Source organism: Ornithodoros turicata, unplaced genomic scaffold (assembly GCF_037126465.1).
Source record: "Ornithodoros turicata isolate Travis unplaced genomic scaffold, ASM3712646v1 Chromosome58, whole genome shotgun sequence".
Lineage (NCBI taxonomy): Eukaryota > Metazoa > Arthropoda > Arachnida > Ixodida > Argasidae > Ornithodoros > Ornithodoros turicata.
In genome coordinates this window covers 383,789-398,713 of record NW_026999385.1, presented here as the reverse complement: position 1 = coordinate 398,713, position 14,925 = coordinate 383,789, and the positions used below count along the sequence as shown (strand labels likewise).

The 14,925-nt window shown below is 43.5% G+C and overlaps 1 protein-coding gene and 1 long non-coding RNA gene across 5 annotated transcripts in view; one reads left to right on the top strand and one right to left on the bottom strand.

Annotated features, from left to right (window-relative positions):
• The window catches only part of LOC135374426 (fibrous sheath CABYR-binding protein-like), a 95,087-nt gene that overhangs the window by 58,962 nt on the left and 21,200 nt on the right, over window positions 1-14,925 (top strand). Inside the window, exon 1 of one of the 4 annotated variants that reach the window (XM_064607386.1) lies at window positions 2,923-3,301. The exons of the other annotated variants lie outside the window; for them this stretch is intronic. Within the exon in view, the coding sequence (XP_064463456.1) occupies window positions 3,247-3,301 (55 nt within the window). The 5' untranslated portion in view covers window positions 2,923-3,246. Of the gene's footprint in view, window positions 1-2,922; window positions 3,302-14,925 lie in introns of those variants that run through there. 4 annotated transcript variants of the gene reach the window in all.
• Window positions 10,310-13,024, bottom strand: LOC135374427 (uncharacterized). The gene is made up of 4 exons (XR_010416898.1): window positions 12,612-13,024; window positions 12,380-12,474; window positions 12,139-12,256; window positions 10,310-10,870 (listed from the first exon to the last, which is right to left on the bottom strand). It is a non-coding gene; the product is annotated as an uncharacterized LOC135374427 (long non-coding RNA).

Sequence of the window (14,925 nt, the reverse complement as noted above, 5' to 3'; positions counted from 1 at the left end):
GTTTACTACTTTCCTTTCCCCGTGTTCTCTTCGCAGACGAAACAGTCGCGCGACCGCGAGCGAGCGTCGTCTGCTGGGTGTTCGCGTAGCAGACGACATTCGGTTCCAAGTCAGCGTGGTCTTGTCCGTGGTCCTGTCCCGCGCCTCTAATCTGACAGATCTGATCTAAAAAGACAGCGATTCACCACATAACACGCTCAAGGCTGAACAGCATAGAATTGCTTCTGTTAGTCTTCAGAGAGTATTTTGAACTTGGCATGCGGAGGACGCCACCTCGGAGATCGCCTTTCTCGACTCTTACAGAGATCCACTTTTGAGTCGAGATGACGTGGCAGATAAATGTTTGTGCGCTGTGTCACTCGGGTAAGTGCCAGATGAAGGAGAAACATGATGCCTCGTAGTGATTCGCTAGACCCAGCCCCTCACGCGGACGCACACGGAGTACGATATTATTTTATATAGCGGTTGTCACGACTTAAAGCACACATATCTCTGTTCGCCCCGGAGCTGGACTGATTGTGTTTCGTTGGTTGTTTCTAAATGGGTCTTAAACTGCTCAGAGCGGGGAGATGTGCTGCCTCGATAACTCTGATTGTTTGTTTAATCTTGAACACATCGAGTATGGTTAAGAAACGCCACTAAGCCGTTTGCATTTTCAATCGCGCGGTAACTCAAGGCTGCAGGATCAAGTCGCGAGCTTTATCTGAGTGAGAAAATATCCGGCTATACAGCACACTGGATGGTGAGCGAGTGAAATCTCCGCAAACGCAACACTGCTTTATTAATAATATTCCGTGGTTTCGCGTCGCGACACAACTTTCATGCTGAGCGACGCCGCGGTTGTCGGTCTATGGATTAATTTTGTACACCTGTGTTTTCTTTCACGTGCGTGTCGAAAGCACAGCACCGTATGCGCCGTGCTAGCGCCGGTTTAGCGTCCTGACGAGGAAGACGGCGTGTCTAAGCAACTTGTACGGCTGGCGTCAAGTTAACTTAAACACTGCTCTAGCCTGCGAAGCGGGAATAGAGCCACCCTGGCAGCAACTAGCGGAAAACAACGCCTTCATAACGAGGGTCACCCTCTCTAATTGTAATTACAGGGTGAATTTAGCAAAGGTTACACATTTCGATCGCGTCGCAAAAATAGAAGGTGACGTCTCTGGCGCTTCAAACCTTGCGCACTTATAGTAATTTGTTTCAAGTTTTATCGATATTTCTTTCCAAATCGTATCATTTTGTAGAAAAAAGTTAGAAGCCAAGCACATTTTCACCCCATGCATTTCCAATGGCATAACGCCCGCAACCCGCATTTTTTCCTCCATCTGTTTCACGTTCGCATCACCACGTATAGGTGGCGCTGCCTTGAATCCCTGCATCTGGTCCATCTGGTTGTTGGTTGTTCCATAGGTTCCTGTTTTGCTTCGTCTCCAGGTAACGCCACCTATACGTGGTGATATGAACATGAAGCAGACAGAGGAAAAAAAATGGCTGCTTGCGGGCGGTATAGGCCATTAGAAATGCACGGGGTGAGAATTTGCTTTACTTCTAACTTTTTTTTTTCTTTTCTACAGAGTAATAGCATTTGAAAAAAAAAAAAAAAAGAGAGGGTAAAGCTTCGAGCGAATGACTATCAGTCTGCAAGTTTAAAGCGCCAGAGACGTTATCTTATATTTTTACGACTCGGTCGAAATGTGTAACATTTGCTAAATTCACCCTGTAGATGACCAAAACACTCTTCGCCATTATTTCTACGAAGCACCGCAGGCCGGAATGGCGTTCAAATTAGCTCTGATGCCAGCTGTACCCTGCCACCAAGCTGCTGGCATCCTTAGCCGGAATCGAACCGGCAACCTTGGGATCAGTAGGCGGATATGCTACCAACTGATCCACCGAAGCCAGTCCCGTATTGGATTGGAACTTCCTATTACTTCTTGCACTTCGCAATATGCGCCTCTAAAATGTTGTCGATGAGTACCCACGAAAACGATGAACCACGCTCGACCAACTCAAAGTCGTGTGACACTGAATCACATTATAATTACTTGAGCTACGAAAAATTATAGTTCCGAAATAATATACGAAAATTGTAGAAAAATTATAGTTAAAACATATAGTTCCTCAATACTGTGGGATACACGGGAAATAAAATCTAGCCCCTTTTCGAAGGATTTCGTCCTCCACTTCTGAGACGAGCAAAGCCTTTGCTCTGCCACCAAATTGCCGTTCACGCGTCGGCACCTCTTTGCGCTTATGTGATATTGTGAATGAAGCCTGCCTCTCTCTTTGTCAGAAGCATGGCCATAAGTTATAGCCATCTTCACCCACTTACCGAAATCACTCGACCAGCAACTAGCACGTTGAGGGCCATTAGCGTCCGCGTAACGACAACCCGGCTATCCTTTCCTTTAGTTTTCTTTTTTCGGCTAAAGTTGTGTCCACTTCTTTTCCTCTGCGACCAGTGATTCGCAACAGGGCACTGTACCAGCAGGGTCGTCTATACCTCTCGAAGCTCGACAGGTCGACTAATAGACGGTCTAATAGCCCGCAAGAGGACTCGCCTATCTTCTCCAAGATTCACCATTGCTGCCCTTGATCTATTTGCGTTGTTGAGCAATTTGGAGCGCATCATTTTTCTTTTTCTCCATTTTGTGTCTTTGATTTTTCGAGATTGTACCATTAGAGCTCCCCTGCAAGTAACCGTGAACGCACGCGTTCTCAAGGATGAGGAAAAGAAGAAACCGTTGAGACTGTCCAGACCGCAAGCTGCGTATTTTTAGCGATGGACTGAAAGGCAGCGCTTCAAATGTGCCTCCCCATCCTCACCAGAAGGTTTTTTTTTTTTTTTTTCCCTCGCTATTTTATTCGTCCTCGCATCGTTGAGGATTCTGTTTACTACTTTCCTTTCCGCGTGTTCTCGTCGCAGACGAAACAGGCGCGAGACCGCGAGCGAGCGTCGTCTGCTTGGTGTTCGCGTAGCAGACGACTTTTGGTTCCAAGTCAGCGTGGTCTTGTGCGGGAAGATTCTGGTAAAGCGATACGCCCACGTGCTGTGCCTTCTGCTTCGAAATATATTTTGTGTTCCCGTGCTGTCTGGACCGTTTTAGTGTTCGCGAGTACTTGTGATCCCTGAAGTGCGCAACGATGACAATGAAGCAACGGGCGTTTATTGGGGCAGTCTGCGCATTTATGGTGGAACTGTGAATTCGTTGGTCGTCAGGATAATATTAGTGGAATAGTACAAAAAAAATGGGCTGTTGTGCTTCAGCATTTTATTCGGGTTCTTACGTGACCCGCGAAGATGGTGAGTTTTTTCCCCCTTTTCATTTCGTTCTACAGTCCATTCATTGTATGTGATGTTTGCTATATTGAGCACCGCAGTGTTCTCATACCATCGGTATAATACGCGGTGGGCTAAACCGGCAGTTAGTTAATGGATACATTCCTAGCATGAGTCATGTGTAGGAGAATATTGAGACAAATTCCACTCACAGTGTACTTTGTATTGGTCACGAAAGCAAACGGCGCGATGCAGAGACAATGCCGCATATCTTGTGCAATGAAAATTGCAGAGGAAATGGTGAACTCTGACGTTTCTGGACATCTACAGTAACTGGAGCGTTTTACAGTGTCTTATTATTAAACGTGAAATAAATAACGAAGAAAGACGCACCAATCACACACAAAACACAACTGTTGTGACCTTTGGTGTGAAGCATGAACTTTAGAAGTGCATAGTGCAGGTTGTGCAATGTGTTTGGTGCGTAGCTCTTCGTCATTTATTTTTAACTTTGTCTCGCATGACCTTTAAGCTTTTACCTCCCTTACTCCAGCGACCTTATTTCCCTATTTAATTTTTCGGTACAACTGCCAATAACATGCATGATGTGAACCAATGTCGTTTACTGCGTTTCATGTTCTTCATTTCGTATACGTTCTTCGTTCGGTTCAAAAGGTTTTACAAGGAGTCATCACGGCGAACATGACTCCAATGACAGTCGGCGTCGAAGAAACGGTCTGTATACACGAAACATACCAAAGTATAGGCGGTTATAAGAAGGGAGAATGGCGGATGTAAACAGCTAGGGCTAAAAGCTCGAGTGGAAAGAGGGAACCTTTGGGATATTGATTGACATACCACACCCCCACCAAGTTCTTGGTCGCTGCGGTACAAGATATTGCTTATAGTGAGGAGCACGTTAAGCCTTATTGTTTTTTAAGCTACTTTCTTCGTCCGACGTATAATCGGAAGTGAGTTCCCGCAGGCTCTGAACACTTTCTGATCTCTCGTGGAGGAGAAGAAACTTTACTTGTACAATACGGCGCGATATACTCATTTCTATGGAGTTTCGTCAGTTTTTTTGCAAACACTATCATCACGCGTTCGTTAGTTCTGTAAACAATCGCACTTACATTTGAACAGCGCGTTCCAGTAAAATATTGTCATTTCCCTCTATGGCTGCCCCACCTCCATTTCGAAATCCTTCTGTTACCAGCGGTCTGTTGTCAGGTCCATTTCGGTCTTGGAAATAACCCTGCAACCCAGACGAGCAATGTTGATCAGATTATAGTCTTCAAGTTCGTGGGAACGACATTTTCGCATATCTCCGTTGCTGGCGGTGGTGATAGCGCTTGCGAGGAAAAGGCGTCTTGAGATAGTCCCAGACAGCTTATCGCCGCCCTGAACTATGGGATCGTGCTTATCAGAAAGGAGGAGATGGTCTTCAAACTGTTTCGGTTGCGCACGTTCTCAGAGCGCACGTGAAAACTGCCGCAATAACGATGATTGACATTACTTATATAGTAAAGTGGACTAAGAACATGCCGTATAGCATACAACAGGCACAAAGAAAAATCTTACAAGAATTGACCGTGACAGCAAAAATGATTTTGTAGTTTCGCGTTCCGTTCCGTGTTTGGCAAATGAAAGAGGTGCCCTGTTCCTGACTAAACGTCCAAATTTATATGAGAGCACAACACGCAAACTGCGACCCATGATCACGCTATCTCGGCGTTGTGTTGTTATTCGTATATCAGAATGACGCGAGAAAGAACCGATAAGACAATCAAGGCCGGTAGGAAACGGAATAAGGCTTTTCAAATAAAACAGCCCTCGACAAAAAGCCAATCGTTCATATTCTTATAGGCACTTGGACGCTTCTGTTGTGTTCGTCTATTTGTGTTAGAATCATGTATAGCCTCTTGACTTTACTGCACTCCCGGATTGTGATTGGTGAGACAGGACTTCTCTGTTTCCGAGAGCTAGCAATGTATAATCGAAAGCAAGTCATGCTAACACTAACGGCGTGTGCATGCAGGGGTGTGCAGGTACATGAAGGCAAGAAAAATATTTGGGAAGGGGTTCTACGAGAACTTTACATGAGGGAGGGAGCTGAGGAATTGAGACACACACGTTATACAAAATGTGCACGAAAATAGCACGTTAGTGATGATAACGTGTATCCCGTTTTCTGTGCCATGCACAAGGCCCGGACGAATTGCGTATTTGCTTCTACGACACACGTCGTTCTCACTGTTCATGAGTTGTTGTACGGATGTGGCAGTCGCCAAATACGATTGCATTTCATAGTGACGTTGCCTTCATTGCAAGCTGAGAAGTCGTTGATACAGCTGTACCGTTCAATTAGAAACGAAAAAAAAACTGCTGGACGGAAACAACAGCGAACCTGTTCGAGACTTCAGTGTCCTGAGCTGCGGAAAAACGCGAAAAAACGGCGGAGCGCGGGAGCTGTTGCCGTCACCCGTGGCTTCTATTTTAATACCGGCGTCACGTCCTGGCGTGACGACGAGCATGAAGACGTGGCAACTTGCTTTCACGCTGTTTCAGCTTCGGAAGCGAGCAATGAACGACTGCAGTGAAATTTACTGAAGCAATATTGCTGACTCATGCTAGTATAAGGAACGCGTGCATCAGTTAACGACTGCTTCCGCTTGTCTTGCCAGTTCATCATCATCCGCTTGCTCTCCTATATATCTTCGTTACACAGAGTCCTCATTCAACCCGGATAACCCTCGGTAACGACACATGACCGGCGAATAATTGCAGTCGACAATGCTTTTTGCCCAAATTAGAGTGACTCCCACCGGGGGGGGGGGGGGGGGGGGGGGATATTTATTAGACCAAAGGAAAAAGGGGGAAAGTTCAGTCAAACGGGACATCGGCTTGCTATTCCTCAAAGAAAAGAGAAAGATAAATGAATGAAGAATAACATAAAAAATGAATGAAAAATAAAAAAGGCGGGTTTTTAACTTGGAGGCGACAGCAGCCGTATGTAGTCGAGATATGTTCGGTAATATTAAATGCCTATAAACGCCTTGTATTGTGGATCTTACCTTTGACGAGAAGCAACGCTGGTAACATGGCACGTCCAATCGTAAAACTTAAAGGGCATTACAAGAAAATATCGAGTCGATTCTTTTTCAGAAATAGCGATTATCTCCTGGCTGGTCACGAGAAATACATCTTCCGAGGCTGTAGTTCACAGTCTAAAAACGTGACTCGGAAAAATGCAGAGAACTCTAGGCATGTACGAACACTGGCTTACGTTTTCGATACCATTTCTAATTTCTGCCGTGTTCGAAACGGAACGTTCTCACGGTGGAGCGCGTCAACATTGGAGTCTGTACCGTCACAGATACGTCACTCCTGTTGAATTGATATTCTTCCTCTTATTATTACTTCTTTTTTTTTTTCATTTTTGTGTTTCGATATATTTTCTCGCTGTATGAGCCATACAGGTGCAGATTTCGAGCCTCGTTTGTTTTCAGTTTGCGTCAGTACTCCTTCGTGTGCCTTTCAAGAAGAGGGGTAGCGGTTCGAATAATAGGACTCAGCTTGTGTGTTCCCACATGCCCTTTCATATACTTTAGACTTCAATTCAGTTGACTCCAGCAGCAATACCTAAACCACATTCCTTCCTTCCTAAACCTTCCTAAACCACATTAGAAAGATATGTACCCCGTGGGACACATTCTTCGTGTAAGGAAACCGCCCCTTCCTTGTACTCCACAGTAATACTAGTATGCGTGTTCTGAAGCTCGTTAAAGGTCAGCTATGCCGGTATCCCAAATAGTCGAAACGGTTGTGATATTCTGAAAGCCCACATCCAGCTCTCCCCAAAATACACCTTCATTCTCTCAGTTCGGTACAGTACCATGTCAAAAAAATAGGTAATTCATTCCGAAACACACATGGGCGCAGCCATTTTTATGACGTAAATGCGCCCGAACGGGCATTGTGACGTGTACGCGCCTTCGTACTTGTCAGTGGATTTCAGCTACGGCTTCTTGCGGCTTCACGTATCTGTGCTTGAAGATGGCGGACAGCCGGGTTCCACCGTTCCGCGATAAGTAAACAGTGCAGCAGCTGCGAACTCATTCGCGAACCAACCTGTGTGCGATGTTGTGACTGGAATTCGTCGTTTGTGTTTTGTGAGCATGTACAATTTGTATCAAGTCTCGTCTGCGTTAGCCCCTTTACAGCACTTGCCCATTGTAGAGACTGACGTTTCGACAGCCGTGTTAGCAAGAAAATGCCGACAGCGTTTTATTCCTGCAGGAAAAAATTGTGCTGTGTATTTGAGAAACCGCATACTACTATGGGACAAGTTTTACGTACGATTTATCAATGTAAAACAGCGTCGACGATGGTATGTAACGACGAGAGACGTAAAACGAAATACAAATCACATTTTAAACTTTTTGTGGGATTCTGTGCATTTTCCAGACGCTATCTTTGAATCATACCCCCACGCTTCGTTGTGTGGCACGCTACAAACTACTGCATTTTATGTCTAACATCTGGATATTGTTTGTAATGAACACCGTCGCACAAAAACATGCACACGAAAGCTCCAGTAGCCATGTGGTTGCACACTATGCAGACGCAAAAGAAGTACCAGAGCACATATTGCCACTTAGAAATTGTGTTTTTAGAAATGTGGTGTCTGAAGAGTTAGAGCATAGCATATATACTAGAAATCAGGTGCACCTTATCCTTCTGTAGAGTGCTCTTTCAATTCACAACTCAGCCCATGGGGTGTAAAAGTGTTAGAGGCAATTATGTGACTTGTCGTCCAGGGTGACATCACTGGCCATCCTCGGAATTAATTCCGTGCTCAGGAATTATTGTACAAAGCACTTTGTATGTAGGACGTGATAAGCAATATGTAAGTTGCAACCTTGTCTGCAGCATTCTCGATTGCCTCTTACCTTTACAGTTCGAGACACGTTATCAAACCATTTGCAAAGGGCACTCTTACAGGGGCCGTGTAACTTGAGTTTTTAGTATAAAATTTATAAAAATATAAGTATACAATATGTAATATGAAATTTGTATAAAATCAAAAATAACATTTATAGAAAGAATTTATAAAAAATAAATAAAAAGGCTTCATGGAAGCAATCTGTTAGCATACCCATTGCACATGAAGCACAATTATATATGCTTGGACATCATCTAATTAATCTTCTGAACCATATGTGTGGCTGCATACAAAATGTTTTATGCGCATCCTCTACCTTCCTATTCCTACATGTGCACACGAATAACAGTGCATATATGTGAAGTGGCAAAAAGCAACGCTAGACTCTACCATCATTGTGCCCCTTTAACTTTTCCACATTTATGTCTGGTGAACAGGGAATATCTCACTAGAAAAGAAGACATTTGTGCATTGTTTGGCAAGCAAATAAATATATTTATTTACATTTTCCATAAATCAACAATGTTGTGACCTGGTGCAAATATTAATGTCAACAAGTAAAGTACTTACAAATTATTCCAATGTGCTCAAATGCAGATATGACAATTCTGTTTTTGTACCTCAGCACAGTACAGTTTCAAAATTAACAAACTGCACAGCATCAGCAATCTTAAAGTATCTGAAGAGGGGAATCACATAAAGCTCCAATAATAGACTGTGCAAACAAAGCTAAAAAAAAACAAAGTACTTAAGAAAAATCTGATTAATCGGTTGCCGTTGTGATATGTACTACTATGCACAATTCATGAATGGAACATGTTACCTCATTGCATTGCCTCCATGTGAGCACTAGAACAGGCAGCTTTTTAGGTCGCTCTTTCCGTGTTTTTCTATTGTCTTTTTTTGTTTTCTGTTTTTGCATTAGCAAGCATGGCCATAGTGAATCACAAGCAACCAAGGACAGGATGAGACATCTACAATGCGACTGCTAGCTCTAAACTGATATATTTATTAGCAGACTCTGGAATATACACACATACGCTGCTAAGAAAATGACAATTTAACCAATAGAATAACAGACAAGAAAAAGGTTATATATCTTCCCCTCTCCTCATTCTATTTCACAGGCAGCCCTAGTATCATTGAGTGTGTCCGTGCGTTCCCTTTGAGATAACGTATCTCTGACAGAAGCAAATCCAACAGTGGACTGCTTACGGATGCAACTATCTTTGATTTCTCTAACCACTTGTTATTTAACCGCTGCCTTGAGCTGTGTGTTCTGGAAATTTAGGCAGCATCCAGAGTCCCTGCAATGTGTTGCCATGTTTCTCGAGGGCCTGTGTTTCACTATGGCTCTCAGATACAAACTACCCCATTTCAACACAGTAGAAAACACAGATTTGTAAATAGCATCTGTTGATTGCACTGTACATACCCCCCACATAAAGGATCATAGTGGATACTACATCTTGTGCGATAATGTCAGGAACACAAAAAATATAGATTTTAAACCACTCTTACGTCACAGTAGTAGTATTTGTGTGAAGCTGCGCAATTCCTGTCCTGCAAATAATTTAAACCATATGTTTCATCTGCCAGCGTGATGATCCCCTGAAAAGCAATTCACACTTTGCGGGAACTACCGGTTCTGAAACCTATCCCTGACATGTGTAGCCATCAGGGAGGAAACCCAAGGGCTGCGGTGGAAAAGACAAACACACACGGGCTATGTTCTCTCTGTGTATCAGCTGCTCTGGCTAGGTTTCTATTCACGCCTGTATCAGTAATGCATGAAGACCACTGCTAAGTTGTGTTGAGAAACACCACTTTATGTTTGCCATGTCTAAATGAAACGTACCTGACCTGATCCAAATTAACCGTTCTGAGTCTGGAACACACAAAGAAAAAAACGCAACACACGCCACAACATTAACAGATAGCAAATGAGCTGTAGCGAGCTCCACCTTGGGACAAAGTCAACAAGTAATTCACCAAAAGTCAATGAGCGCCTGAAATGTAACATCGCCAGTGGCGTAGCCCGACCTCAAAGGTAGGGGGGGGGGGGGCTCGTAACGAAAACTCCCCCCCCCCCCCCCGCTGATCCTGTGTCGACAACACACACATACTTGTGCACACTTCAAACTGAGGATTAAAAAAGGGAACGAAAATAGTTGATTTAGACGTTCACAGTACGATTACATGTATAGGCTGTCATGACCAATGAAGTGGTGTCACGAGATTGGAAGTATTTTGAAAAGCTCATACTTTGAAAACCATTCAAGAATGCTTCTTAGATAGACGCCATGAACTGCAAGAACTTTCGCGATAGTCACACTGGTCCCCCCCCCCCCCATATATTATGTTCTCGGATTTGCACGATTTGTGTGGGTCGGTCCGTGGCAGGTAGGGGGGGCTCGAGACCCCCTAGCCCCCTCGTGGCTACACCACTGAACATCTCTGACTGCTAGCAGGATGGCCCACGTTCAATTCCTGGTGCTAGCACTGACTGGCTTTTTCATGAATTATTTGTTGGAAGTTTCGATGTGCTTGAGAACCATTCGTCAACCATTGTATCCTCATGAGGTGATGAGGATTTGTCATCCCAAAGAGACTCCCTTTCTGGCATGTGTCCTTATGGATGCTCATCACTGCAGAAAAAAAGAAAGAAAGAAAGGAAAAGCATTTAATGACAAGAAATGGATAGTCGCATTTACTGCATAATGATTATGCACAACAGAAAGAATACTTTTGCACAGAAGGCTGTACTTCTTGATGTCTAACATCAAGTTACAAAATTCCAGAATATATGACATGTTGTAAGGTAGAGAATAAGTAGAGTTATTGAGTTGTCGAGTTGAGTTGAGGGGGCAGTCGTACCCCCTTTTTATTTTATTATATATGATTATATAATTATCTTTATGTCTGTACCACCCCTCGCTCTCTACATTACAACATGTTTTATGTATTCTGGGATTTTGTAACTTCATGTCAGACATTGACAAGAGCAGCCTTGTGCACGAAAGTCTCGTCTCATTAAAATTTAGATGCTCTCAACAGTCTTCTTTCTGTTGTGAATCTCTATCGCAGCATACCTGCACATTGCTGTTCTACGTACTGTGACTTTGCAGTAAGAGTATGGACTTTGGGTAAAAAGACTACACAGCACTGCTCAGGTATTTTTGCCTATCGAACAGTATGTATGTATTCAGTATGCACACAGTATTTGTGCACCGGACCCACTAAAAATGTAGTGAATGTGGCATTGCCCAGTCTCGTCTCGTCTCCCAGTCAAAGTCTCGTCTCATTAAAATTTAGATGCTCTCAACAGTCTTCTTTCTGTTGTGAATCTCTATCGCAGCATACCTGCACATTGCTGTTCTACGTACTGTGACTTTGCAGTAAGAGTATGGACTTTGGGTAAAAAGACTACACAGCACTGCTCAGGTATTTTTGCCTATCGAACAGTATGTATGTATTCAGTATGCACACAGTATTTGTGCACCGGACCCACTAAAAATGTAGTGAATGTGGCATTGCCCACGGTAATGCACCAAGTTGAACATAATTATTGTAGAATCCAGGTATTTTAGCTTACATGTCAAGCCAGTACCACACCAGTATCCAGTGTGAAGTTGTGACAAATAAATAGCTTCCATTTTTCTTAGCTCTCAGAAAACAGACAGTGAATTAATAAGAGTAGACAATGTTAACATGAATTCTGGGCTATTCTTCAGTTGAAGATTCACAGATAGTAAAGGCACCTTCCTCAATGGACGTTCATGACACTGAAAATTCTAAAATGTTATCAGAGGCGACATCAGCTCCGGTGTGTCAAAGGATTGTATGTCCAACAGTAATCCAACTAACAGTAACAAAAATGTGCAAAAGACAAATTAACTGAACTAATGTAACGTACCTTCTATATCAGACAGTAAAGCTTGTAACACCCCATCCACAGGAACCAGTGTCCAGACACAAAAGTGCTTGAACTGGGAGATAGCAGCTAATCGGAATGGCGATCTTTGTTTTCCACCCTGGAAGCACAGGTTGTAACTTTGAGGGCAGATTTAAAAGTGGTGTCAAAATGTCTGCATGCGAGTGCACATGAAAAGTTGAACATAGATGAATACTCAAATTATAACATCACATTGTCATACCTGTTGGTGGAGGTGGACTGCAACTAACGTGTCAGCAATTTCTTCATGACCAGATGCAAGCCAGATCATGCTTCATTTCCGCCTTCAGCGTGCACCTGTGATAATTCAGAAGTTAGATTATCAATAGTACTATTGTGTTGTTAATCGTGGTTATATCAGAGTAAGCGCAGTAGGACAGCTGCACAATCGATTCATTACGCTTGCTATTTTTTATATCTGAACCTCGACTTACCATTTTTTGCTCTCGTTTTTTGCCTTGATCCTCCGTGGCACGTTCAAAATGTTATGCGTCGGGCACCTCAGATTTTCATCAGACGATTTCGTGCCGAGATTCCAAATTGCCTCTGGAGTCGCGCGTAACCTATGATAACATTCGTGGACGAAATCCTTGCAGTGGAAATTAGCAGGCACCACTGTCAGCCAAGAGCTTCGCACTGCTTGGTCTTTTGGCAGCTTATAATAGGTAACACTTGAATGCACCGATGAATTGTTTTAACAGCGTAGCACTCTCGCATCTTCGACAACTTCGCCGTGGCATATTTACGATTCATATCGCTCCAGCCCATAAAAGGCAAGGTCAGAACAAGGAAGTGCACTTTCCCAACGACGCTGTGCCAAAAAAAAACATTCACATGCTTTGTTTCCGACTTAGTAACAACATAACAGCTGTTCGCTTATGTATGTACGATCCACGACCTACTCTATACTAGAGACCTGGACAGCTGGCGCTCCCCTATGGGAGAGACGGGTCATGGGTTAGTTACGTTACTGACCGCTGCAAGCGCCACATAGCATTATTGGGGAGAGGGAATCACCCTTGCCACCGTCTTTAGCCTGCTAGGGATACACAGGCTGTTGCTAAGCACGCGCTATTCTCTCTCGTATGCTGCTTCGTCGTTGTTAACATAGCCTACCATACATCGCCGCGGTTTCGACAAGTCACGTGGTAACAAATAGTGCGAGCTAGCGCCAACAGGTGGGAGTAAGTCGCCATCTTCCCATGCATTTCTCCCTATTCAGCGCGTCAAACGGCGGCGGCAGCCATCAGACGTCCCACAGTTATTAGCACAGAAATATCTCTCCCCATACTTGGCGCAAAGTATAAAATGTCTGGGCACACTGTGCCTAAAGTTGGATGAATGTTTGGATTCAAGTGGATTACAGACACAATCCAAGCCATCCAACTGGCAACTTGTCCAAGCCAAGCCTAAATGCTCCTAATGTCAACAAGAACCACTGCGAAGGCGAAGATGATGCGAAATCGTCGGTTTGTGTATTGAGGGAACGTATTTTTCGAAGTTCTTGATCTACAATATGCTGCACAGTTTTGTGAAATTGGTGATTTGTGGCTTCCGGGCTTCAAGCCTTGTTTACGTCGTAGCGTTTGTGTTGGAGTAGTACATGAAAGAACTGATGTTTCATCGTTGGAGTAGTGTTGTCGGTGCTGTGGCCATTTGCGTGCCATTTACCACTTCTACCATGAACGATGACCTGCGTTCGTTTTTGTGAATCCGTTTCAAGTTTAGCGAAGTGAGGTACGCAACATATGGATCATCGTGCTAGCTGCATCATGCAATTGAACTATTAACAGATGCATCAAATTGTTTGCATCGAATGAACTGCGCATGTTGACGGTACTCGGCACAGAGCTCTGTAGGTCGATGTACGATATCACAGTCTGCCGTGATTCAGGCAGAATAGCTATTCGAATGCACGAAGTAGAGGGAAACGTGTAGGTGAATGAGAGAGCAACACACAACTTTGTTGCAACAAAGAAAATCTGTTTATTAATGCGCGTCACGATTTCATTAGAGAACAGTACAGTCAAAATTAAGCTGTTTCACGGGGTAGTCAACAGACATGTAGCTGCTGCTGCCAAGGAGCATGTAGCATTTGATGGGATGCTGTTCTACAGCGCTATACGTCTGAGCAAACTATACTTGCGTCTGTCTTTTTTTAAAACTATGCTCCCTAGAAAAGGGAAGAAAAATGTACAGTCTTTCAGTTTCCCATCTGTAAATCAGGGTGACATCAGGTGCTGCTGATGCATTTGGGTGTTATAAGCTTCGTAATTTTTCTCTTTTCTCTGTGCCACTGAAAGGAAGTCAAATATACAGTTGTCACAATTAATGGTCACAAATGCTGAATGTTGTGATATCAAACATGCCTTGCATAGTTTATTTTTGCACTAAAATAATTTTACACCATACACATTCATATTGCCACTAATTAGCAGATATGATACACGATTGGAGTTGAGACAGAGATCATGTTCGACCAAAATTGGGGCTCAACTGATTCGGGGTAATAATCAGTAGGAGATGAGTTTAACTTGAGAAAGTCAGACTGTAAATATAATGGTGTAAGTACACAGGCTGTTCGACACAGGTACACCTCTATATTAAAAGAATGGATGGTGATCATGAGTGGTCTACTTTATTGTATCGAATAGAATTAACACACAATTGATGAATGGTCCATATTCCTGCAAAATATTACAATTATTTGAGATTCATAAAGCGAGGCTTATCATTTTGCAATAAATA